Genomic DNA, 25433 nt, shown 5'->3' with positions numbered 1-25433 from the left:
TCAGACCAAATGCGTTCTTGCGTTAAAAAAGCTAGACACAGCACAACGAAAAGAACAGAATGCAATTGTATCGAGATGTATTTTTAAAAGTTGAAGTTCTCTTATCTTGACAAAGCATCTAGAAAGAAATGTGGCGCTCCTGCGCAAGACACTGAAAAAAACGGCGAGATGTGGCGCAATTGAAAATCACAGATGGACACAATAACGCATCCGGACCCTAAAATTTAAAACTGTCTCACCTTCCACCAACAGCTGCGGATGTTCGCTTCGATCAGCTCGATGACATCACCAACCCTGATGTTGAGTGGCGGGCCGCACAGTGGGCTTGGAATCCCATAATAATTACGAATTACCAGCATTTTAGGCAAACCTGGAGAAAAAAAAACAGCAAAGATTATAAAAATGATACATACATATGTGCTTGAGTGCGGGTCAGCCTACACTGTAAGGACCAAATATTCCCACAAGAATATCTTAACCTGAATTGACCTACACTGTGGTGACAAGCTAACAGTCCCTACACGGAAAACGGCTTAATAAACATACTAAATAATGTCTTAAAGGGGTCATGAAAGGGAGAATAAATTTTCCTTGATATTTAAACATATAAGAGGTAACTGTACTATAAAAACATACTGTAAATTTTAGTATTTACACATCCTACAACTTGCGTCATCGCACCCTTGGCACCGCCCACTGGTGCGCAGTTCAAGTCAAGAGAGCAGGCCTTCCGTGGCTAACTATTCCTAACATAATACCAAAGGGGACCCATTTGGACTATTTTGAAAGACATCTTGTCCGCTTGAGACATATCTCGTGCCACTTTTAAAAGATGCGGTGTCAAGTTACAACTCTGAAAGGGAGAAGCAATTCTCTCATTCAGCTGCTGCCTCTGTAATGGACGCGTTCTTTCACCCATCTGCGCTATTTTTAATTGTTGGTGTATGTATAGGACGTCTTTGACGATGGACGTCTTTGACCATTTCGGTGTGTTTCTGGCGATGTGCAACTCAGTGTGCCTACAGTATGTGTGTGCGTAATTTCACCGTTCTTTGGACTATGATATGTTCGTTTTTTTGGCTCATGTCAGCATGGATTACTTGTGAACAGCCAAATATGATTCAAGCTTTGCAAAGGAACTGTTATTGAAGGATGGGGCAGTTAAAAACACTTCAAAAACTTAAGTAAACCATTTCATTCATGAATATTTCAAATGTCATGAATGTTTGATAGTTTATGGTACTGATTGTTAACAGTTGTGCTTGAGATGAACAGTTTAGTATTTTCAGATACAATGTGTGGGATGTGTGTTATGTGTAAACCCTGCAGTTTTGTTTTATAATGTTTGTCCGATTGAGTTTGCGGAATTTGAGGGGCTGCATGATGTTTGCCAATCAGAACAGTGGGCATTTACATTGAAGTTTTAAGGAGGGGTTTAGTCCAAAAACCGGGTGGAAAATGATCATATACTACTAAATTGTGACTGTTTTGGTGCAAAAAATCTTTCATAACATTATAAAATTATAAAAAATAGCACTTCATGACCCCTTGAATATCAATAGAAAAGAAAGTATCATTAACTCAGAATAAATAATACTAAGCCAATGAAAAATCCCCACCATTATAGAAAAACAAATGTGTCAAATGAGTGAGCAAGTAAGCATGCTGAACTTTAACATAGTATCATTACTGTGTGTTTTGACACTCCAGCACATAAAGAACAGGCTTTATGTTCGTGGAGCTGTGATTCACATCAATCCATCATAAAAATTAAAGCCTTGAAGATTTATCTAGAGGGCTAAGGAAACCAACACTATTAAATTGCTCATATTTAGGGTTAGGGATTTAAACAAACGCATTAAACTTCAGCATGTCAACATTAATGATACCTCAAATCATGCAGTTTGTTGAGGAAAGTTGTGCTATTACTTTTTTAAGGGACCAAACTTACATTTTTTTATCTGTTGGGTGATAAAATTGGCGGAAAAAAACCATAGGCTTACACCTGAGGGAGAAACCCGAGCCATATCTAAAGACAGGAATATCATAGAGGCTTAGAGATGGGCTCTTTTGAATTGAGCTAGTAAGCAACCACCTAGCAACCATTTATAACACAATAGCAACCACCTACCAACATCCTAGAAACTGCATCTCAGTGCCTAAGCTATCAACCAGAAGAGCCTTGCAAATGTATAACAATATTTTTTCTTCATAAAATGTGACTCATCTGACTCAATTTCACAAAGTAACATATTTGCATTCATTAGCTCACATCAAATGGTCAACATCAGAGAAAGACAGAGTGTGTGTATATATATATATATATATATATATATATATATATATATATATATATATATATATATATATATATATATAAGGCCAGCTGACCATAAACATCAGATTTGTAGTCTGGCTATTTACTCTAATTAGTAATAACAGACATTGTTTTCTATTCCAGTAATTGGACGCAAAGGTCTCACGCCGCAGGGAGAACTATGCTGAACGGACAATTGTGCAGACGCTCCAGTGAGCTCTGAAAGCTCTGTATAAGTGTATTGGTGTGTATGAGGGTGCTGCTTTGCTGAAGGGTCACAGTGATGGTCTCAGCTGGTTGCTGGAGCTCTATAAATTCTGCTGCTCAGATGATGAGAGGCGAGTTTAGACCCTCTTAACACAACCAGCTGTGGCCGAAGCCTTACAGCCCAGCAGATCACCTGAGCCCTGAGCTTACTAACACAGCTGGCTGCCTTTGAAGACGCTTTAAAGAACAGTGCTCGCATGCATCTCTCAATAGGAAAGCATCTTGCTCGCATGCTATTCCAAGAACATTTGTGCACAAGGGCAAGAGTCAGCACCATTAAGCACTTTCAAGGTTTTGACCAAAATAAAAAGGATCTGGAAAGTGCCAATAGATAATAGATAGCTTGAAAAAAAAAAAGATTTTCTAAAGAAACAATTTTCCAGGATATTTATTAAAAGGCCAATAAAGTGTAAAAAAAAAAAAAAAAAGCCAAAGTGCTCAGTGCAAGAACAAAATGTTTTCGATTTATATCGTCATTACATCGGGTTTTTTTTCATCCGTTTTTTCTTTCCTTAGTTTTGATTTTTTGAGCCAACGGACTGAAGCAACATGGACATATAAGCTTTTCAGTGTTTTCCGCATACGTTTCAACTGTTTTTGTTTTTTCTTAAGAAAATGTGAATGGTGCTTGCTTGTGCTTGGTGCACAAGCCTGTGCAGAAGTTGCCTTCACGATGCTAGGGTGTTCTTTGTGGTCACTAGGACATTGCTAAGTGGTTGCTAACTGGGCCAAGTCAAAAGAGCCCTCCCTAATGTCTCTATCTATATGCTGGTAAGTCTATGGAATTTAATTCACCAATTTTATCGTCCGATAGGCAAAAATAGCAAGTTTGATTGCTTAGAAAAGTAATTACACACCTCACTTTAACAAGCAGCATTTTTTGAGGTACCCTTCTTGTCTGTAGCACAAACCATGAGAACCAAGTTATGCTTGTCCTTAATAGTTTGGGTAATGGGTTTTGGAAAACTAAAAATAACTAAAATCAAAATCAAAATAGAACAGGCAGGGAGGAACAACTTTAATTCAAACAGAGACATTCCCATGGCAGCAAACACTACACGGAGACCTTCTCTCACCATAACTTTAATGAATCTACCGACCCCAATATTGTGTGGGATCAGGCGGCTTCTCTCACGGCTCCAAGCAGACAGGGCGACTTAACCCTCAGGGGTTGAGGGACGCGCTGGCGCATCCTGCTGGATTTTTTCCTCATAACAGCGGAAACAACTTAAAATACTCCGACATTTTTGGGCATACAGATAAGTGTGAGACATCATTAGAGACTATAAAGGGTCTACTTTTATTTGTGTACACTCACAGTAACAACAAAACCTTGTGCTTTTGTAAAATAAAGAAAATAAACAGGGTGCGCTTTCAGCCGTCTCTGTCTCCGTGAGCATCTTTCTGAAACACGTCACAAAAAATGAACTGAAACTCAGCGAATACTTATCACACAAACATGAAACATATGTCTAAAGAAAGCTTAAAATGTCTAATTTTAAATAAAACAATTCAAATTTAAAACAAATATTCTCCTGCAATGTAATCTGTATGAAACAGAGATGTACAGTTTCTCCTGGCTCAGCTAATTATCGCTAATGTGATCCCACCCACGCGCAGAGGGCGCTATTCATACAGTAATGTGCTGAGGCGATCAATACAAATGGTGAATACCCCCAACAATGCCTTAAAAACATCAAGTTCATCATCTGATTTATTCACTTTCCTGTGCGTTTGGAAGATGGCACGCTACACAGGTGAGGAAGCTCCTGGATAGTGAGGAAGAGTTCACATTTTCCTCAGAAGAAGAGCGGGACTCCGACGATGAACGTTTGCATTTTGAAGAGCGACTTGATCCAGCCGAGGATACAATTTCGGATGAGTAAGTCATTTAGTTTTCCTTACATTAGTTGACATGCTATTTTATATAAACATGGACATATTTTACTAGTTGGACTATTTAGAGACTTGCCAGCCAGTATTCAAAGTATTGAAATTTGAAATATGTCCTAATAGGCAAGATTAAGTTACATTTAAATGTTGTTTCGGCTAAAGCAGGTATTTAAATTGTATACTGTTTAATATAAATATGATATGTAATATGATATAAAAATAATATGAATATTTAGATTATATTTTAACTAGTGTTTATGCTGCCTCATTATCATCAACGAAGCTTGTGCTTGCAAATATCTGTTCGGGTGTAAATGTGTAAAATGTGCTGTAAATATGCCCATTTTAGAAAATCAGCATATTAGAATGATTTCTGAAGGATCATGTGACACTGAAGACTGCAGTAATGATGCTGAAAATTCAGCTGTGATCACAGGAATAAATTGCATTTGACAATATATTCAAATAGAAAACAGTTATTTTAAATTGTAAAAGTATTTCACAATATCACTGTTTTTGCTGTATTTTGGATCAAATAAATGCAGCCTTGGTGAGCAGAAAAGACTTCTTTTAAAAACATTAAAAAATCTTACCGATCTAAAACTTTTAAATGATAGTGTAGGTCTAAAGAACTTCTTTTAACTTAAACTTGATTTTGTGAATAAGCTACAAACAATACATTCAATCATTAAGTCTCCTCACATACATTCTCTCTCAAGGGAGGGATCTTTTTCTCTTCAGGCGTGAATCACATCAGTATTCATGATCATCCACGCCTCCTCGCATATGGCCTTTCTAACACTAAAATTGTCTTACAAAAGTGAAATGACTATATTGTTTTGTATGAATGAGTGATCAGGATGGTTTTCACATCATTTTGTAGCAAACACTCTAGGCTACAAGATCCAGTTCTCAAAAGTCTTGTGAACAAATGTTTAGTATGTGTTATATGGCCTTATTTCAGTGACTTAAAATGTTTGTTTTTTCAAAAACCATGCATAAACGTTATTTTCTCAAAAATACAAACATGTATATACATGTTGCTCACATATTATTGTAACCCAGTTTATGCTGAATACAGTGTTATCAGACTTTTGCCATTAATATGTTTTTAAGCAACTGAAAAAAGCACAAATGTCAAGGCATGTCAAAACTTCTCCAGGGCCCAAAACACCCTCAGACCCCAGAGGGTTCTGGAGACATAATGAACTAAGGGGAGCAGGAGTGGGCATATCAAGATGGGTGGGGGGGAGAGAAAGAATGGTGTGCAATTTAGCTAGATTCAGTCATTTATTTTAAATATTTATGAAGCTATTAAAAGCAGGGATGTGGTGCATTGCTCCCTCAGCACGCAGACGTGCCATCAGTCCACTGACAACTAAACCTGTTTCCCAGGTTGACCTTTATCACCTCTTGGTTATCGATCAACCTTTCAGCAATGTTTTGAAAACATAATTTAAGATAATGTGTCCTTTATGACAGAATGACGGTTTTGAGGTTGTATTTGCAAGAGATTGTTTGTGTAGCTGTGGTGATGGAAGTCTTGTATTTCTCTTAAGCCATGTCCACCCCAATACGTTTTTGTTTGAAATTTCTCTGTTTTCAGTGTAAATGAGAGGTGTAAACTTAGCAAAATCAATGAATTTCAACGGAAAACGAATTAGTGTGGACGTGGCCACTAATCTATTTTCATTTGAAAACTCCACTTTCAGTTTCCTAAGGTCATCGTTTACAGTATGCGGTAATGAGAGGCGTAAACATAACAAAATCAATGCATTTTTTTAATAGTGTGAATGTCGTCTTATTTGGGCTCCATTTAAAAAAAGTGCTGGAACCAAAAGATTTAAAGCGTGCAGTTCACAGTTCTGGAATGACTGCACTCTTCTGCCAATGTGGATGGAACACTGTACTAAAACATATTGTCCCTTCACAAAGCCTACGCTTCCTCAAAAGTAATAGAAATAGATTAGATTATTTCTAATAATAGAATCATTAAAGGAATTTTTAAGGTACAAGAATCATCACGGAAAATCTGAATTGGAATGTATCATTAAATTCCTTAAAATTACCATCCCTAATTTTTGTTTGTGGTTCCATTTCTGTTGACAGGTGTTTCTGTGAAAATGTATATTAACATACAAGGGCATTATCAGGTGTTGGTTTATTCAGAACATGATGTACTTGGGAGCGGTTCTTAGTTTAAGAAAGGGTGATGAGGTTAACACATGAATAAAAGAAGTTCTTCAATATATAACATGGGAACTCTTCAGTGGAGGTCAAAACATGAGATAAGAACCTTCTAAAACTGTCTGCTCTAATGGTTTAGAATGAAGGTCAAGAAAGTTCACAAGTTTTGAATTGAAAAAAAAAAAAAAAACAGTTCTACAGCTAAAAAAACCCCCACATAATACGATTAAATGCTTCAGGTACACACAAAAAACTCATAATTTTTAGGAAAACAGGGTGAAGTATTTTGCACCGTGGGGGTATTTGAGATATAGGCTGGATTGTCTACTAAGGGCGGGCTCATCTCTACAGGGAAAGATAAACAAAGGAGCTATAGGGGTTAAATGTATTTGTACATTGTGTTGTCCTGCACTTATCTGATTTAGATCTGACGCTAAGCCCTAGTTACGTGCAGAAGCTTGTCTTAACTGCAAACGTCAACACGGCTCAGTGAATCCTGGCCAAGAATATGCAGTCTGGCTCAGATTGGAGAATTATTTAATGAACAAGACTATGCATGCCAGTCCAGTGCAATAGGAATGCAAATGGAGGAGCCTTCAGATCAGTGTAGCACACGCAGGGGACTGTGAATTAAGAATGCAAAATGACTAATTTTGTGTGTGTGTGTGTGTGTGTGTGTGTGTGTGTGTGTGTGTGTTTGGGCGGGTTTAGGTGGTTTACGAGGACATTTTTTTAGGTTACAAACTGGTATTTACAAGGGTATTATGCTATAAATGTGGTTTATGAGGACATTTCTAGTGTCCCCATATTTCAAATCGCTTAAAAACATCCTAAACAATGTTTTCTGAAAATGTACACTACCGTTAAAAAGTTTGGGGTCACTTGACTGAAATGTTTCTCATGATCTTAAAAATCTTTTGATCTTTAGGCGTATGCTTAAATGTTTGAAATAAAGTTTTGTAGACAAAAATATAATTGCACCAACATATACATTTATTTAATTACAAAACAAAAATTTTATAAAAAAATAAAAAAAAGTTTTTGAAATGGATGACTTGGACCGAATAATTAAGAAAAGCAGCCACTAAGTGCCCAGCATATAGATGGGAACTTCTTCAATACTGTTTAAAAAGCATCCCAGGGTGATATCTCAAGAAGTTGGTTGAGAAAATGCCAAGAGTACATGTCTGCAAAATCTAGGCAAAGTGAAGATGCTAAAATATAACACAGTTTTGATTTATTTAGGATTTTGTTTAGTCACAACACAATTCCCATATTTCCATTTCTATTATTCCATAGTTGTGATGACTTTACTATTATTATAAAATGTGAAAAAAATAAAAATAACGAATGAGTAAGTGATCCTAAACTTTTGAACGGTAGTGTAAAAATGCAGAACGTTTTTTGTGAGGGTTAGGTTTAGGTGTAAGGTTAAGGTTAGGGGATATAATCTATAGTTCGTACAGTATAAAAATCATTATGTCTGTGGAGAGTCCTCATAAGGATAGCCGCACCAACATGTGTGTGTGTGTGTGTGTGTGTGTGTGTGTGTGTGAGCGCGTGCGCATGTGTGTGTGTTAGCAATTTACCTGCGTCACCTCCGCGACTAGGTGTTTTTCCAATCTGTAATGAAAGTAAATAAATCACATGATTCATTCGGACACCAAACCCTAACTTTTTTAAAATCATTAATGGTCTAACTCTCTATTTAAATTGTTTTTTTTTTTTTTTTGCAAAAGCACAGTTGTTAACGTCATTAATTTGCAACTTGCGTAAACACTATTTGTCACACCACTGCACACAAATGCATGTTTATCCTCTAACATATATTCACAAAGATGCCCCATTCACTTTAAAGCCCAGGCCTTAGCAGAGATTTACAACTGCGCTCTTGGTAAATACATATCAATATCCTTGTTGCATGCAAAATGCATTACATTGAGCACGTTATTGCAAAATGATGGCCATGACATTGTGTTGCAAGCAATGCAATTATAGAATGGTTGTGCAATGGAAAAAAAATGCTTTATCCATAATGCATACAGTAAAGTATATCATGCATTCTAAAAAAATCAAAGTTGGAAGTGCCTTGTAATGTTTGACCATTAGAAATGATCGAAATTTAATAAAGAATTATTTTTTTCAAAAACTATTCATGAATAATGCAGCCCCAGCATTAAAAATTGCAAAATAACATTCTAAAAGACAATTTCTGAAGTAATCATTTTAAAGCATTTAAAATGGTAATCAATGGGAGTAAGTTAGGGCCTGCAGGGGAAAAGTGCATCATCGATTTACTGGAACTCTTCAACAATAACATAAACAACAACAACAACAAAGATAATAATAATAATTAAAACAGAAACCTCACCTGTGATCCGAAAGAGCTTGAATCTGCAAGCATGTTGAAAACAGGCATGGTTAGAGTAAATCTGACACTTTTAGAAAAAAACACTGTACAGAAGCTGTCATTAGAGTGTGTGGAACATGCTGTGCTTTTACTGTTTGTTTTGCTACGCTGCAGGTACCTGACAGCTGCCTGAATAAAATGACTTGAGGGGCCGGACTAGACGCAGCTATGCACCAGGAGCCAGTCTCATTGGCTCTCGAGAGAGACGCCTGGCTTGTATTTACTGTGAACTTTGTCCTGTTGCACTAGCGTACACCTTACAGGCTATTAACACAAAAACATGCAGGCGTAGACGCAGCCATGCACACACAAACACACGTAGAGAGGAACCTTGTATACAAAACAAGAAAAAGGCCAGACCTGACAAACATACACCCACAGTGTGGTGGAGCTTTTCAAACTAACTCAGTTTTTGTGTCTGGAAATGTCCAGTGAAAATATATCAACATCCACCTTTGTACAGGCTTAACATTGTTCGGCATACCCACCTCAAAAAATATAAAACAAATAATTCACATTCAAAGTGACAGTATATATTGAGGTTTTAAAGTAAACATTTTAAACAAAGGTTTAATTTAATTATTTTTCCGCCTTCCTGTTAATGTACTGTGCAGGTGATACCATCACTGAACTTTGGAATTGAAACATTTTTGCATAGTTCATCATTCTGAAAATAGCAAGCATCAGCTATAACTGGATTTTCCATGTTTTATTTCTAATGTATGATTACAATTGTAATATACCTTTAAGATAGCCCCCCTTTTTCTTTTTTCTTTTTTTACATCGGCAGTGCAGGATAATATGTAACGTTCTTGTTGTGCGTGGCTGCGCTGATGTCTCTGTGCGTACACCACAATATTATTCCCATGCAGAAAACAGAACAGCAAAAACTGATGCAATTGAGGCAAGATATCATTCTGTTTATTTTACACATTCTCAGACTTCTTAAAGTCTATGATCTTAAATAGTGCTTTTGCCTCAAAGACACTGGGTTGTATTTGGCTGTATTTTGTTTCTGATTTCACTGGCAGATTGCTCGCATGAGGGACAGAGAAATGGAGTGAGCATCTGACAGCTGTGCGCAAGGCAGCGCTATGTGACGAACACTGCCGCTATGTCACCTATGGCCGTGTCCGCCTATGACTACAGGGAAGGAAAATACTTAGTTTGACAAGTTTTAAAGTTAACGACTGGTAAGCGCGTGATTCAGAGTAAAATGAACCTTGGATAGCTTACTGCAGCCTCTGTTTTCATAGATTACATGCACATTATCACATATTTTTAAGGGTGATGCTAGCTGCATAATTTTATGGGGCTGAGATAAAAAACAGGGTCACAACGTCATCGGATGCATAAATCATTAGAAAATCCACACGAAGCACAATGTTTCATATGGCCCCCAGGAGATGGCGCTAAGTACATGGCACAGACTCAATAATGCAGACTCATTGAGACAAATGGTACTCATTCTGTGAAATCTCATTACTAAAATCATGTGTCCATGCTATGCAAACCTTTAGTCATTGTTGTGTTTGCATGTGCAATAAGTTCTTATGTACAATCATTTTGTATTTGTTTGGAGAGGATTTTGGACACTTGGAGACATTTTTGCACTCTAGGATAAATTATGTTTGTAATGCTATAACTTTTGAAAATAGTTTTTTTTTTTTTTTTTTTTTTTTTGGAGCCACCTTATTTACAACCAGAGATACAGTATATAATGTCAAATCAGAAAAAAAAGAGAAAAAAAGTACATTTTTGGCTCAAGTTTTTTTGTGATTTTTCCAGCAGTTTTTTAGGCTGAGAGTCTCAGAATTTATAATAATCTATATCATTTAAATATTGTAAAAGTTTTATTTACAGTGATATCAAATTGGTCGAGTTATAAGCCTTTAATTTTGGGTATGCCACTGAAACAGGAAATCTTTAAAAACACCATCAGAGCTTAAAGGGTTAAAGCATTTTCTGCACTCATTTTTATGGAAAATATCCGGAATTCTGCAAAATCCATTTAAATATGGTAAAATGTGTAAAAAAAAGAAAAAGAAAAAAAGAAAAAAAAGCTGTGAGTACAGAAATTCTGCGGAATAGACTTAAAAAGTCTGTACTCACAGCTTCTTTTTAACACATTTTACAGTATTAAAATTCCACAGATTTCCCACCAACATCAAAGCGGAAAATGCAAAAAAAGACTGTACACACACATTTTACCACATTTTAGCATTTTCTGCACTGATGGTTGGTTGAAAATCTGCAGACTACTGTAAGGTAAAGAAATACTGTAAGTACAGATTGTTTAAGCATTTTCCATGCTGATTTTGGTGGAAAATATGCAGATAGTGTTTTGTTGAGTGGATTTTAATATGGATAATTGTGTTAGAAATTGTGAGTAATATACTTTTAGCTGAAAGCATAATATTACCAAAAATTAGCCAAAATATTTAATAAATGAGCAAGTAAGGGGTGAGTGATGTGTGGAAATTTGTGAATGACATCTGTGCAGTTTTCTGAGAAGTTCTGCTGCTGCAAATTTCTTGTTAGCCTGATGATACAGTATGTTCTGTTCAGAGAGAGGTCAGCTGTGTCTAAGAGTAGGAACAAGGAAATTCTATAGCAGCACCGCCTGACTAATGCCTGAAAGCATAAGAGCCGGCACTGCTTCCATACAAACACACACACACACACACACACACACACACACACCTACATACATGTATCATGTGTTCAGGGAGCCAACCAAGTCTGTTTGTCTGCCATTACACATCACACTTATCTATGTGGCCTATGCTGTTATTAGGAACCTATACGTGTTGACAGCTTTTACTGCCCTGTCTGATACCTTACAGTGTGGGTCAGTCATTAGCATGCAGCGAGGTACGAAATCACATAACACTGAAACATGAGTCACCGGCTCTCACCACTCCAATGAAGATCTGTCAACATGTTTCATAATGTGTTCAAACAGAAAGTGCTGAGATGAAGGTGTTGTGTTGAATGTGGAGCTCACCAGTGCTTTTGACACAAACATCCACTCTGCCAAGACACTCTTTATGGGCACCCACACCACATTTGGAACAGCGGTACCCTTGATAGAAGACACCTCTGTGAAAAAGAGATAGATATGGCCTTTTCAAAAATGACATTTTTAAACCTGTATTAATGTAATCCTGGGATATTTTGTTCCACATTTCAGACAGACATTTTAATTACTATATTGACAGATGCATGGGTTGCTGGAGATGGAGTTATGTCAGTTATATTAGACTTGCTGTAAGTTTTCGATCAAATAAAAGCCTCAAGGCCTTTCAAATCACTAGGGCTGGGCAAAAAAATCGATTTTTCGATTAATTTGTTTTCTTTATTTGGCCGAATCGATATCGATTCTGAAAAGCAGTGGATCGATCTCTGTGTACTGGGTCTGATTAACGTGAATCCTGCAGCTTGGGGGTCCACAACTCCCAGGCGTTTGCAAGTGGAGCTTTTGCGAGTGGAGTACATCTAACGTGTACAGCGGGAGAAGTGGATGTAAACACGGAGATGTTTAGCAACAGCTAAATCCATCCGTGTAGCACATGTTGACAGAGTACAACTATTTCTCGACTCTGTAGCCAGCAGTTATGTGTGTGTGTGTGTGTTCCAAGAGTGCTCGTGGTGTGGATTCACGCAAGAATTCTCAAAAACGCTTAAAAAGTCAATAAAATACCCATCTGGTGACTTATCAAGGTATGAATGTAAACACAAAGAATCAAAATATTTAAATTATAAATGTGTAATTCCAGCTCTGTCACTGTCTAGCATGTCATTTATAACAATAAAACAACAATAACAAGAAAATGAGAATATATATATATATATGTATGTATATATACATATATATACAATTTGAGGGGGTGGTCTACAGGTCTCCCCCTGCTGCTCAGAATCCTGTAGGAAACACTGAACTCTTGTTTATTTTTAAATTGGTGTTCCATGTACAGCTTTAGAAACATCTCCCCAATTAGTAGTACTGAATTTTCAACGTCTAATGAATTGATTTTAATCGAATCGAGAATCGAATCAAATCGAGAGCTTGTGAATCGAAATTGAATCGAATCGGGGCATCTGTGCCGATACCCAGCCCTACAAATCACCACAGCTTCATTTTCTCTCTCATCCTCTCCTGCTCTGTTAAATGTAAAAAGCAGCTTGCTGGAAATATTTTCCTTTACATGACAAATCTAGAATCATTCAAATTATGAACAATATGTCAGTGGAGGTTTAGGTGGCATTTCTAGAATAATCCAGTGTCCAGACCGCTGCCTGCTGTGATGCAATAATTTCAGCCACACCCACATCTGTTACAGCTGCTCTGATTGGCCCATTGTATGTCCATCATCTGCCATTTGGATTCTGAAATCACTGAAGTGATGATCGCACACACATAAAAAAAAAAAACTTGATTTACCTCCATCACTGTCTGCTTTTCTCTCACATTCACAAGGTGCAATATCGATCTCATTAAGGTGCATTGTGGGTATACATTGTCATTTGAGCTCACCTCAGCAACATTTTACACGAGCTGCAGGATGTGGTCGTCTCGAAGGTATGCATGCGGAACTCGTGGAAATTACTTTTCCCACTCTCAGGACAGATGTTCGATCTGGAAAGAGAGAGAAAAGTGGTGTGTAAAAACAATCCTGAAGACCTCTTTGCATTACCATAACTAATTATCTAGCGTTCTATTCCCACCAACCAATCAGCTGTGATTTACACTTGGATGCATAAGAGATTTTACAATTTCTGAAGAATATGTGAATGGTGGCTTTCCCACGCAAAACTCACTGCCACAATGCTAGGGTGTTCTAAGTGTTTGCCAGGGCATTGCTTTTCGGTTGCCAGATTGTTCTAAGTGGTTGCTTACTGGCCCAAGTCAAAAGAGCCCACCCCTCTCCCCAATACAATATCCATTGAGTGGCCTCATAATAAAAGGCATTAACGAATGACCGACAGATGAGAGAGCTTTCATCTCTCATCTTTGGTGCATAACACCTTTTTCTGCCTTCATGATCCATTAATTTTTTTGTGTGTGTGTGTGTGTGTGTGTGTGTGTGTGTGTGTGTGTGGTTAAGCCTGAATCTGAATGTTGGTAGGTCACTTGTCAAATGGTTTATTGTGTATTGGGATAATTGTGTAAACTGTTAATGTCACCATCAAAAGCAGAAATGATTGTTGCACGAAGAACTTGTATAAAAACACAAAAATTGTGTGAGTTTTTTTTTTTTAACTCATTAAGTCCAGCTGGTCAAAATCTCCAATTGCGTACCTAAAAACGGTTGTATAGCTGTTTTAGTGCGAGTACTGAAAAAAGTGATGTGCTGAAACATCTGCTCTTGTTGGTCTTGCTTGTAATTTACTTGCACTTTTTCACCATGAAAATTAAAAAATAAATAAATAATATTTACGATGTTATCGGATATTGCAAAAAATTTTTTTACATTTAAAATATTTATTGCATATCGCCCAGCCCTGATCTGATTGAATATGATTCTCCAAGTGAAGAATAAAGAGAATAAAATTTAAAGATGAAAAAATTTCACTGAATGCATACAACTTAAAGGGGATTTATAATTTGGTCAATGATTTTGCTTACTGTGGTATCTAAATCATGTCTTCGTGTCTTCTGTCATAAGAGATAACAACTCTTTATATGATGCATGAACAAACCTGATAAACCAGACAGTGAAGTGCAGACTTTGGAGGTCGCACTGTAAACACACAAAAACTCACTCACAAGGCCATGCCGAACTGGTCCAACCATTTCTTTTTTAGCTCTTTGGTCTTGAAGAAGAACTCAAAGCCGGTCTGACCCTGGTTGTGTGTGAGGTAGAATCCGTGAGACCACTGGAATAGAAAGAGAAGCAAAGAATATCCATGTTACACATGCACACACACATAAGTAATCTTAAAAGCATAGTTCACCCAAATATTAAAATTCTGTCATTATTTACTCACAGTCATGTTGTTCAAAACCTGTGTGACTTTCTTTCTTCCATGGAACACTAAAGGAGATGTTAAGTATTATGTTAGCCTCAGTCACCATTCATAGCATCCATTTTTCCATGCAATGAAAGTGAATGGTGACTGAGACTAACATTTCATCTAACATCTCCTTTTGAATAAATAAAGGCGCACAGGTTTGGAAAAACAGTAAATGATGACAGAATTTAAATTGATTTATCCCTTTACGGCTGTCTGGTTAAAAACATCAATGTCGACTGAAGGCATGCATTCAGCCTAACAAAGATAGGAGTAAAAAGAGATGTCTGCGTGATTCTCTTTGTAGACTACATACTGTGAAGGGGTCATTGTTGTTTATGTAACACTGATGAAACGATTTTATTAAACCTAGTGGTGTTCTCAGTGCTCCCTCTCTCTCTTTCTCTCTTTTGTATGCAACATTTACAGCATATTATCTAGCAAATAATTGCTCTGGCACGGCACCATGTAATGTATTATAACAAATGACATCATGTTTTCTCATTTAGCTGTACCTGGTGTCACCGCGTTCGTTAACAGTTGCTAGACAGTTTTTAATAGGAAACACCATCTGTGCAAATGAAAGCTGCTCCACTCTAGTAACTGATTATGGCACGCAAGCATAACAGCACATTTGCAGCCCTCGGTTTTGGAGCAGCGATTTTGGGCAGCAATTAGGAGACTGGCTGCAGACCTTTCTGTTTTCTCTGTCAGAGGTCGGGTTGTTGGTGATTTTGAACGAGTGGAGGTCGATCACTTCCTTCATCTCGTAGTTGTCTCCCCGACGTTTGCATACGATCACAGCTGCGTCAAACAAGAAGATGTGCCTGCAGCAGAAGAATGGTGAAGATCAAGTGAGAAAGAGAAAATAAAAGAAGAACGCTTGAGAGTGACACCTTCATAACCCTTAGGCCTCTGTAAAGCCTGACTGCGTTTCAGGCTGAGCAGTATTCCACACTTTAATCATCTCACCTGTCTTGTTTGGCTCGTTTGTCGACTGAAGTTACTCGCACTTCGCTGTCACCTTTCGGTCTCCCATAGTTACGGAGAGACTGATTCTGCAGAATACAAAGCAGGTGCAAAGTCAATGCAGACATACTTGTACACTAATCTGCACAATCATATGCAACTCAGATCATGTTTAAAGGTTTTATAGTTTGAGATGTTGTAAGATGTTGAGATACCAGTGACAAAAAAAATTATATATATATATATATATATATATATATATATATATATATATATATATATATATATATATATTATATATATTTTTTTTTTTTGCAACTATCTGCCCATGGGTTAAGAAAAAACGTTTTTTTCTTGTTTTAGGCATACTGTAAACCTCACTCAATTTTGTTAGATTTATCTGAAAATCAGACTTAACATCTTATGTCGTTTTGCTTCTTAAAGGAACAGTTCACTCAAAAATGAACATTTTCTCTTACAGTAAAAAGGACTTAAATATTGATCTATTTCTCAGCCACACCAATCATATCGCTTCTGAAGATTTGGATTTAACCACTGGAGTCATATGGATTACTTTTATGCTGCCTTTATGTGCTTTTGGAGCTTCAAAGTTCTGACCACCATTCACTTGCATTGTATGGACCTACAGACCTGAAATATTCTTCCAAAAATCTTTGTTTTGTGTTCTGCAGCAGAAAGAATGTCATACATATCTGGGATGGCATGAGGGTGAGTAAATGATGAGAGAATTTTCATTTTTGTGTGAACTATCCCTTTAAGAATATGTATCTTGTTTAAAGGATGTTTAGATGTTTTTACTGGAAAACAAGACAAAAACACTGATTAAGAAATGAGTTTTTGCAGTGTAGATATCTTCAAAATGTTTCTCTTACCACAAAACTGTTCAGAGCTCCATACTGCCTCTGTTTTTTACTGTTTTTTGCAGTGTCAGGAAGAAATAAACAAGAAGTAGCAATGCTACTAACTTGACTACACTGTCCAATAGCCTGACAGTAGCTCAGCTGTTTTCACAATAGTGTCGTTTTTACAGTAACAAGCTTTTTTATTTCCATGGTTCATGTTTGAAAATCGGTTTGCTCGAATGGTTCCTTTCAATGAACAATTCACCAAAGTGTTCCTAGAAGACTTTTTTGTGTGTAGCATAATAGATATTTCATTAAATACTTCCAAATCTCACTCCAGTATACTGATTCTCACTACAATTAAATTTCGATCTCAATAAATTAGGATGTTTTTTATGTTATAGTTTATTTAGTGCAAAATTATGTGTTAAAGTTTGATGTGCCAAGCAATATAATGTGATAGATAAAGTAAACAGCTTCAGTGTAGTTATCTCCTTTACTACAAGTGGTTTATAGTGTGACTAGCTATAATTTTAGCTATATCTTAACTATATTTTTCAAAAGAGTAGCTTGAATGTAGTTTATCTACTTTAAATTCTGAGTTTGTAGCTTGGCAAGCTACAGTTTCAGAGTAGCTTCCCCAACACAACATTTTAGAAATGTAAGTTTCTGATTTATTTTAAGAATGCAATTTAGCTCACAAGGTTTTCTATAGATTTCTGGTACTGGTCGATGTCCCGCAGAGTCTCGATGTCTCTCTTCACCTCATTGACATACTGGGCCAGATCCTGTAGAGATGAGAATGCAAACAAAACACCTTAAAGGCATAGCTCATCCAAAAATAAAAATTCAGCTTTAGTCACTATTCATTTTCATTACATTGCTGTCCTTACAATGAAAGTGAACGGTGATTGAGGGTAACAGTCATATGGGTTTGAAACAACATGAAACAACAACATTTAACATGTAGCATTTGCAGACTTTGATCTAGTATACACAAGGAAATCCTTCAACCCATGTGCTAAAAATAACCGTATTTCCTCCATAGCTTCCTTATTGTCAATGTTGTCTCATGTGATGTTTTCGAGTGACTCATTTCCTTCAAAAAATGTCAAATAAGATTTAGCATCTGAAAGGCAGGGTTTATTTGACGAATCTCATTCCAAACACAGCGCTTCGTGCTCCCGCGAGTGGAGTTTAGCGACTCATTCATCATTATGAATCTAGAATAATCAAAGAATGGGGGGCTGGCTCGCCCACCACGCGGATCATTCAGGGAAGTACTTGAGGAGGTTAACCGTGTTAGCCCGATACCCCAATCAATGCTAAGTGGCTAATTTATCCTAATGAAATCATCACAGCCCTTGGTGCAATCTGCACAATCATCTCTGCTTGATTTGCCTCAATTAGCAGACGGGTTACCTGTCAAGATGTATTCGCCGCCATCTTGATCATCTCGAGTCAAGAGGGCCAACTGATTTTCAAAGAATGTTTTTCTTATGAAAAAAGGATTAGAAAAAGATGATGTATGCCCTCAGAGCAGCAAAATCAACAGCTAAACGAGAATGGAATTTTCCACTGTTGTAATTTTTTAATTGAACAGGGCCCATAATATCTCAGTTATATGGATGATTAAAAGGCTGTTTGTATAAATTATGGAAAGATGGGGAGCTAACCAGCTGAGTAACCAGCACTCTCTTGACTCTGTCCCAAATGGCGCACTTGATGTGGACTTGATTACATTTTCTGTACATGAATGCACAGGTACGGTTTTAATAAAAAAGCGACTTCAAGGCAAACATTCCTTGGGATTCAAACCAATGACCCTTGCGTTGCTACAGTTGCACCATGTCCTACTAGTTAAGCTACAGGAATACTTGTTTAGGTATTTGAAATCTATACTGTGTTAGGTATTGGTGATGTTACAAGGGGAAACATTAGGTTGTGATAGCAATAAGGTTATGGGTTTGAATCCCAGGGAGCGCACATATTGATAAAATATTTACCTAAAAGTCGCTTTGAATAAAAATGTCTGCCATGTAAACAAATGTAAATGTAGAAATAGAAATCTGCAAGCAGACATTTCAAACTTCTCTTACATTTACATGTATACATTTAGCAGACGCATTTGTCCAAAGTGACTTACAGTGCATTCAAGGTATACATTCTCTGGGAATCGAACCCATGACATTGGTGTTGCTACAGTAGCGCTTAGAAATATTAGCTGAGCTCCAGGAACAGTTGTTGAGATATATGAAATCTATATGGTGTTATGTCATGGTGACGTTATGAAGGGAACATCAAGTTACGATTGCAATTTGAAGGTCATGGGTTGGATCCGCGGGAGCGCACTTACAGATAAAATATATACCTTAAATGCAATGTATGCTTTTGATAAATGTCTGGCAGATTAACAAAAGTAGAAACAGAAAGCTTGGGAAAGAAGGACAAGCAAATGATCCACTGACCTTCATTGCGTCCAGAGCTTGGCGTAAATTGCTCTTTTCTGTGGCATCATGGGTGTGTTTTACCAGTTCCTGTGAGAACGGGAAGTGAGGTATGAGATGGCTGAGCTCTGCTTACTGTTCAAGCATTCATGGCCCGTGTCTCAATGTCTTATTATCACCAGATGATGATGAACACAGCAGACAGTCAGATGTACAGGAGAGAGACAGCATGCCGGAGGACATATGTCACTCTCGCACACTCTCATAACTCCTGCTCATCATTGTGTAAATTGTTTACCATCAATATCAAGAACATATTTAGGTTTTAGTCATCTGAAAATGTAATGCATCCTGTAATAAAACAGGAAATCAAATAAACAAGGTGATTATGCAGTGGGCACTGTGACAACACACAATGGGACGAATTCATTTAAAGTTGCGGCACTTTTGCATGCAGTATTTCAGTGCAAAGTCTTATTCACCTCCTGTATCACCTACAATAAAGTTTAACCAGGTGCTAAATGCACTGAAATAGCACTTTGATGGACTCAGATTAAGTCACTGTCATTCTTTTCAGCTCAAACAAGCCTTCTTTCAGTGTAAATTCGGCTTATTGTAGATTGCGCAGTATTTACAAAATTCAGCACTATTTGCCAGGCATAATTTAAATTGTGCCAAGTGGTAAACTGAATTTTATTACAAAGATATGTTTGTGTACATTTACTGTTAATCATGGCAGCAGTAATTCATCAAATGATGATCAAATGGAGAAGAGCATTGTAACTGGGCATTTATCCAGACGTGCAGACAAGCCGATTCCGGTTCCTGGAACGCAGTGGTCGTGCGATATGGTACAATCCCAGTAAAGTTTGCCAAATCGCCACTCTGGAGAACTGCATCATGCAAACTGCGCAATTTTGTTTGAGCTGTTATTTGATTTAGCAGTGAACTCATTGCTACACAATGCAGACTGCACATGTAAATAAACGGCACTATCAGGGGGTGCAATTCATTCTTAGTGAATTCCCCCCAATGACGACAATACAAAAACACACAGTGTGGCATGTCTTTCTCTCTTTTATTTTCGCTTTTTTCCTGACACACACACACACACACACACACACACACACACAACCAAGCTGAAATAATATCCCAACCTGCATTGCAGGTTCAAGAATTGAAATGAGAAGCAAAAGGTTTTTGTGGTGTTGAAATTGCCTTCCTGCTTCGGGATGAAGTAAACAAGACATCTGGGCCAGTCTGTAGGATAAGGGAGGGTGCTATGAATGTCCTTTACTCAGGTCTGATAAATGGCTTCCTTTTGGCTTACGAGATATATTGCCATCCAACACTAGCCAAATCCCCTGCATCAGTCAAGCTGAACCTGCGCATTATTATCAGCAGCAAGATGGACATCACCTTATTTTTCATTCTCACTTCCTTCTGCCCTCACACAGAGAGACAGAGAAAGAGAGAGTGAGAGAGAAAAAGGAGGCATGACACTAATACAGAGGTTATTACAGAAATAAAATGCATCCAGACTCTTATCAGAATGTTATAGAAATTCCTGGAGAATCATATAATTTTAACGTGTTGTCATAGGGCAGCATCCCAGTATTTATTAGTCTGGCATAATGTCTGGTACACTTTCAGCTTATTCTGGCCAAGAACAATCTTAGACACAAAGAGACATCTGGCTGACATTTAAATAAACCAACCACAACCATTTTGTTTTTATGTGATTTTTTTTGGGTCATGTAAACCTACAATATAATAGAAGATACCACAATAATAGACTGGCACAGAAAAAAAGTCTCTAGAGTGGTTGTACAGAAAACACCACAGAAATGAACACAAAATGTATGAAGACTTTATAATCAGAATTATTATAAATAATAATGATTATTTTACAGACAGAAAACACAGTTGAGCAAATTTCTAGTTTACTTGCTACTATGTGTCTCAAAAAAATAAAAAAAAATAAATAAAAATAAAAAATCTGGATATCTTTCAAAGATTTAATTCTACAAACCTTACAAACTTTTGTTTGTCCACCACTTATTTACACTCATTCATAGCATTTGTGATTGATTCTTCAGCTTCGGGCATTTTAGCAATAAACTTCTAGAAAGGAAAGTCTGTTTAAAATATTTTCGATCCTCACTAGTTTTTTTTCAATTTGTCTGCTAAAAATGTCCAACAGTGTATGTTCATGCATCACAGAAATAATATGTCATTTTTTTCTGAAATTCCCACCACAGTGTCATTTCCACCATTTCACAAACTTTAATATAATTCCAATCTGGAATGTCTTTGATTTCTTCAAACATCACTTGTCTCATATGTCAACTTGGTTAACAAGTACACTAATTGTTGACAAAACTTTATTAGGGGCAAAATTGTTTGGTGTGGTGGCAATGACGCCACAACTGTGGGACAGTCTTAATTTTTGAAAAACTGATAATAATAATAATTTTCCTACAATAAATATTGAAATGGTTTACATTAATTTTACTCTCTGTTTAAATGATCATAGTTTTTAACATGTAATAATGTTTAGGTTTTTAAAGACTTTTCATAGTTTAATATTTAAAGTCTGGGTCTGGGACAAGGCTAAAACAGTACAAATCTATACATAAATGGCATATGAAAAGTACCGAAAATAAATGATGAAAGTTTTAATGTGACCTTCATATAACAAAAAGAAAAAAGTTTAAATCTGTCTGTTTGTTTTAATAAAAATCAACCCCTGGGACATTAAATTGCCTGAAGTTGAAGAAACCTGGAAGTAGGTGACCTAGTTGTTGCCATCTTTACTTTATGGGCACTCAGTTTTGGGAACCCCCCCCCACCCAAATCAAAAAGGTTAAACCTTACTAAACTTGTTGAATCACTAACAGTCCCTCATGTTGCATCAAATCACCAACTCTAATTAAAAATTAATGACTTCCGACTGCTTTGTCCCTGCAAAACGCTGTCAATGTGAATGTCCCATAAAACATTATCAATTTACTCTGGTATTTATTGGCTTAGTTGGAACGACTTTACGATAACTTTTTTATGTCCATAACTTTGACTTCCTGCTTCCTTTTATGGTTCCTACATATTACCGCAGTCTTGAGTATATAACCTCTGCCTTTGAATGGCCTTTCATTTCTCAATACCAACTTCTATACAGCTATTTATTTAAAGCGTGCTCACGCTCGCTCGCTCGCTCTCTCTCTCTCTCTCGCTCTCTTTCTCTCTCTCTCTCTCTCTGTTGCATGCTGGGAGTTGGTGAGAGTGGTGGTGGTGAGAGCTGCTGTGTGAGTGGAGAGAGTTTCTAAATCTTGCTTTTTCCTATTTACTTTCTCTTTTCTTTCCAGAAAATACATGGTTTAGAAAGCAAATTGTAAAACAGTTATATATTGGTGATTGTGTGGCAGAATGGCGTCTCTTGATGAGACGCCACCATTATCACCCCGTAATTGTTTCAGGTGTGTTCCTGAGGATAACGCCACAGTGGAGGATGTGTTAATTGCAGTTGGTGATCAGATTGATCATGAGAACATTGTATCTGCATCACGCATGAATCAGGCTGTCGTTGTTTTTTTGAAGGAACAAAATTTAGTTAATCGTTTAATAGTAACTGGCCTTACTGTTAAAGATGCTTTTGTGCAACTTTCTCCGCTGTATACATCGTCAACGAAGGTAACAATTTCAAATATCCCGCCTTTCGTATTCAATGACGTTTTGCAACGTGAGTTAGCGTGTTTTGGAAAAGTTGTTAGTCCCTTTAAAACTGTTGCGCTTGGATGTAAACATCCGGCTCTGAAGCATGTTGAGTCTTTTAGATGGCATGTTTACATGGTGCTAGAATCGCCTGAGAATACACTGGATATTAATTTTCATGTGAAACATGAGTGAAGATTATATATGGTGTATGCAACTACTGGCAGCATAAGATGTTTCGAGTGTGGAGACATCGGACACAAGCGTCTTACGTGTCCACATAAGAAAACAGGTGCAGAAAACGCGGTAGGATCAGAGGATGAGGTCATCGCAAATAATCATGTATTACACGGTGTCTTTTCTTCGCTTTCCTATCATGCTTTATTCTTTATTTCCCATCTTAATTTTGTGTATGGAGGTTTTGAGGATAGGCTCTTTAAATATTAATGGTGGGAGGGATATTGTAAAGCGTGCTATAGTCTATGAAACAACTGAACAAAAAAAGCTTGATATTGTCTTTCTCCAAGAAACTCCTAGTGATTTAATGAATGAAGCTGAGTGGAATTTGTGGTGGAAAGGACATAAAATATTTAGTCATGGTACAAATTTAAGTAGAGGGGTAGGCATCTTTTTCTCTTCAACCATAAGGGTGGGTTTATAAGTACAGAGGAACCAGTAAAGGGTCGTTTGTTGATAGTTAAAGCTCAAATTCAAGGAATGCTTGTTTTCCTTATAAATATTTATGCACCAACAGTGGGACAGGAACGTCTAATTTTCTAAAATGTACTTAATGAGAGTCTTAAAATGTGTTCTAGTGAAGGATGTGTTGTCATTGGTGGAGACTGGAACTGCACTATAAATTTTACTATATACCGTTATACTGAGGAACCTCATATACAGTCCTCAAGTGCATTGTCAAAACACATAAAAGAATTCCAGTTTTTGGATATGTGGAGTATTAAACACCCTAATGATAGACAGTATACATGGATTTTGTCAGCAGTATACAGCCAACTGTAGTAGTAGAATATAGAATGTGATTGAATCACTTGAAAAGCAAATTAATTCAAAGGAATTGCAGTTGGTTGATGCACATAATTCTGTATTGTACAATGATTTACAAAAGAAAAAGAGAGAGCTAAGTCTGGTCCTAAATGAGAAAGTAAAGTGAGCTTTGATAAGGTCCCTTTTCATGTCTTTAGCAGAAATGGATGCCCCAACTTCTTTTTTTTTTAGCTGGAATATAAGGTGGCTCAACAAAAACAAATGCCTTGTCTTAAACTCCCTGATGGGAGGATAATATCTAAGACTATAGAAATGAGAAACCATGCTGTGGATTTTTATTCAAGTCTTTATGTGCAGAAAACTGTGAAAATGATGACTGTATGACACAGCTTCTTCAGGGTCTTCCTCAGCTGGACTCTGATTCTAAAACTGTCTTGGATGCTAGTATAACATTTAAGGAAATTACTGCTGCTGTGGGACAACTCAGTTCAGGACGATCCCCTGGAATAGATGGACTGCCAGCAGACTATTATAAAAAGTTTTGGAACTGCATTGGACACGATTATTTTGATGTTTTATGTGAGTCTATAAGAGATGGTGTTTTACCTACTACCTGTCAATATGCTGTTTTATCATTATTGCCAAAAAAGGGGGATTTAGCCTTTTTAAAGAACTGGCGTCCTGTTGCCCTTCTTACAACAGAATATAATTTTTTTTTCAAAATGTCTAGCAAATAGATTAAAAAATTACTTGGGTTTGGTTGTACACAAGGATCAATCATACTGTATTCCAAAGAGGTCTATTATGGATAATTTGTTATTAGTGCGAGACATTGTAGATAGTTGTAATGGTTTCAATGTGAATGTTGGATTAATTGCCCTGGATCAAGAGAAGGCTTTTGATCGTGTTGATTACAATTATCTTTTTAATGTATTGAAGGTTTTTGGTTATGGTGAAACATTTTTAAATTTGATACAGTTATTATATAATGGTGCATCATGTATGGTTAAGGTAGGGGGCACTTTGAGTCGGCCAATTCCTATTCTAAGGGGTATTAGGCAAGGCTGTCCATTGTCTGGTCAACTATATAGTTTAGCAATTGAGCCGCTGCTTTTTAAACTTCGAGAAAGATTGTCAGGTTTTAATGTGCCTGGTTTTTCTTTAAACTCAAGAATTTCTCTTTCTGCTTATGCTGATGATATCACAGTTTTTGTCAATCACACTGAGGATATTAAGTGTTTATCTGAGGTACTCAGTCTTTATGAGAAAGCTTCATCAGCTAAAGTGAACTGGGCTAAAAGTGAAGCTTTTTGGGCCGGTAAATGGGAGTTTGAGAGTCTCCCAAAGTT

The 25433-nt window shown here is 37.0% G+C and overlaps 1 protein-coding gene across 1 annotated transcript in view; it reads right to left on the bottom strand.

Annotated features, from left to right (window-relative positions):
• Positions 1-25433, bottom strand: part of LOC127431460 (guanine nucleotide exchange factor VAV3-like) — a 113194-nt gene that overhangs the window by 23361 nt on the left and 64400 nt on the right. Inside the window, exons 11-20 of the mRNA XM_051681866.1 lie at positions 19390-19458; positions 17623-17709; positions 16062-16147; positions 15784-15916; positions 14845-14954; positions 13612-13713; positions 12082-12176; positions 9036-9058; positions 8254-8287; positions 240-370 (exon numbers count right to left, since the gene is read on the bottom strand). Of these exons, the coding sequence (XP_051537826.1) occupies positions 240-370; positions 8254-8287; positions 9036-9058; positions 12082-12176; positions 13612-13713; positions 14845-14954; positions 15784-15916; positions 16062-16147; positions 17623-17709; positions 19390-19458 (870 nt within the window). The remainder of the gene's footprint in view (positions 1-239; positions 371-8253; positions 8288-9035; positions 9059-12081; positions 12177-13611; positions 13714-14844; positions 14955-15783; positions 15917-16061; positions 16148-17622; positions 17710-19389; positions 19459-25433) is intronic.

Source organism: Myxocyprinus asiaticus, chromosome 41 (assembly GCF_019703515.2).
Source record: "Myxocyprinus asiaticus isolate MX2 ecotype Aquarium Trade chromosome 41, UBuf_Myxa_2, whole genome shotgun sequence".
Lineage (NCBI taxonomy): Eukaryota > Metazoa > Chordata > Actinopteri > Cypriniformes > Catostomidae > Myxocyprinus > Myxocyprinus asiaticus.
Note: the sequence above shows the minus strand (reverse complement) of the source record. Positions and strands in the feature narration are given on the sequence as shown.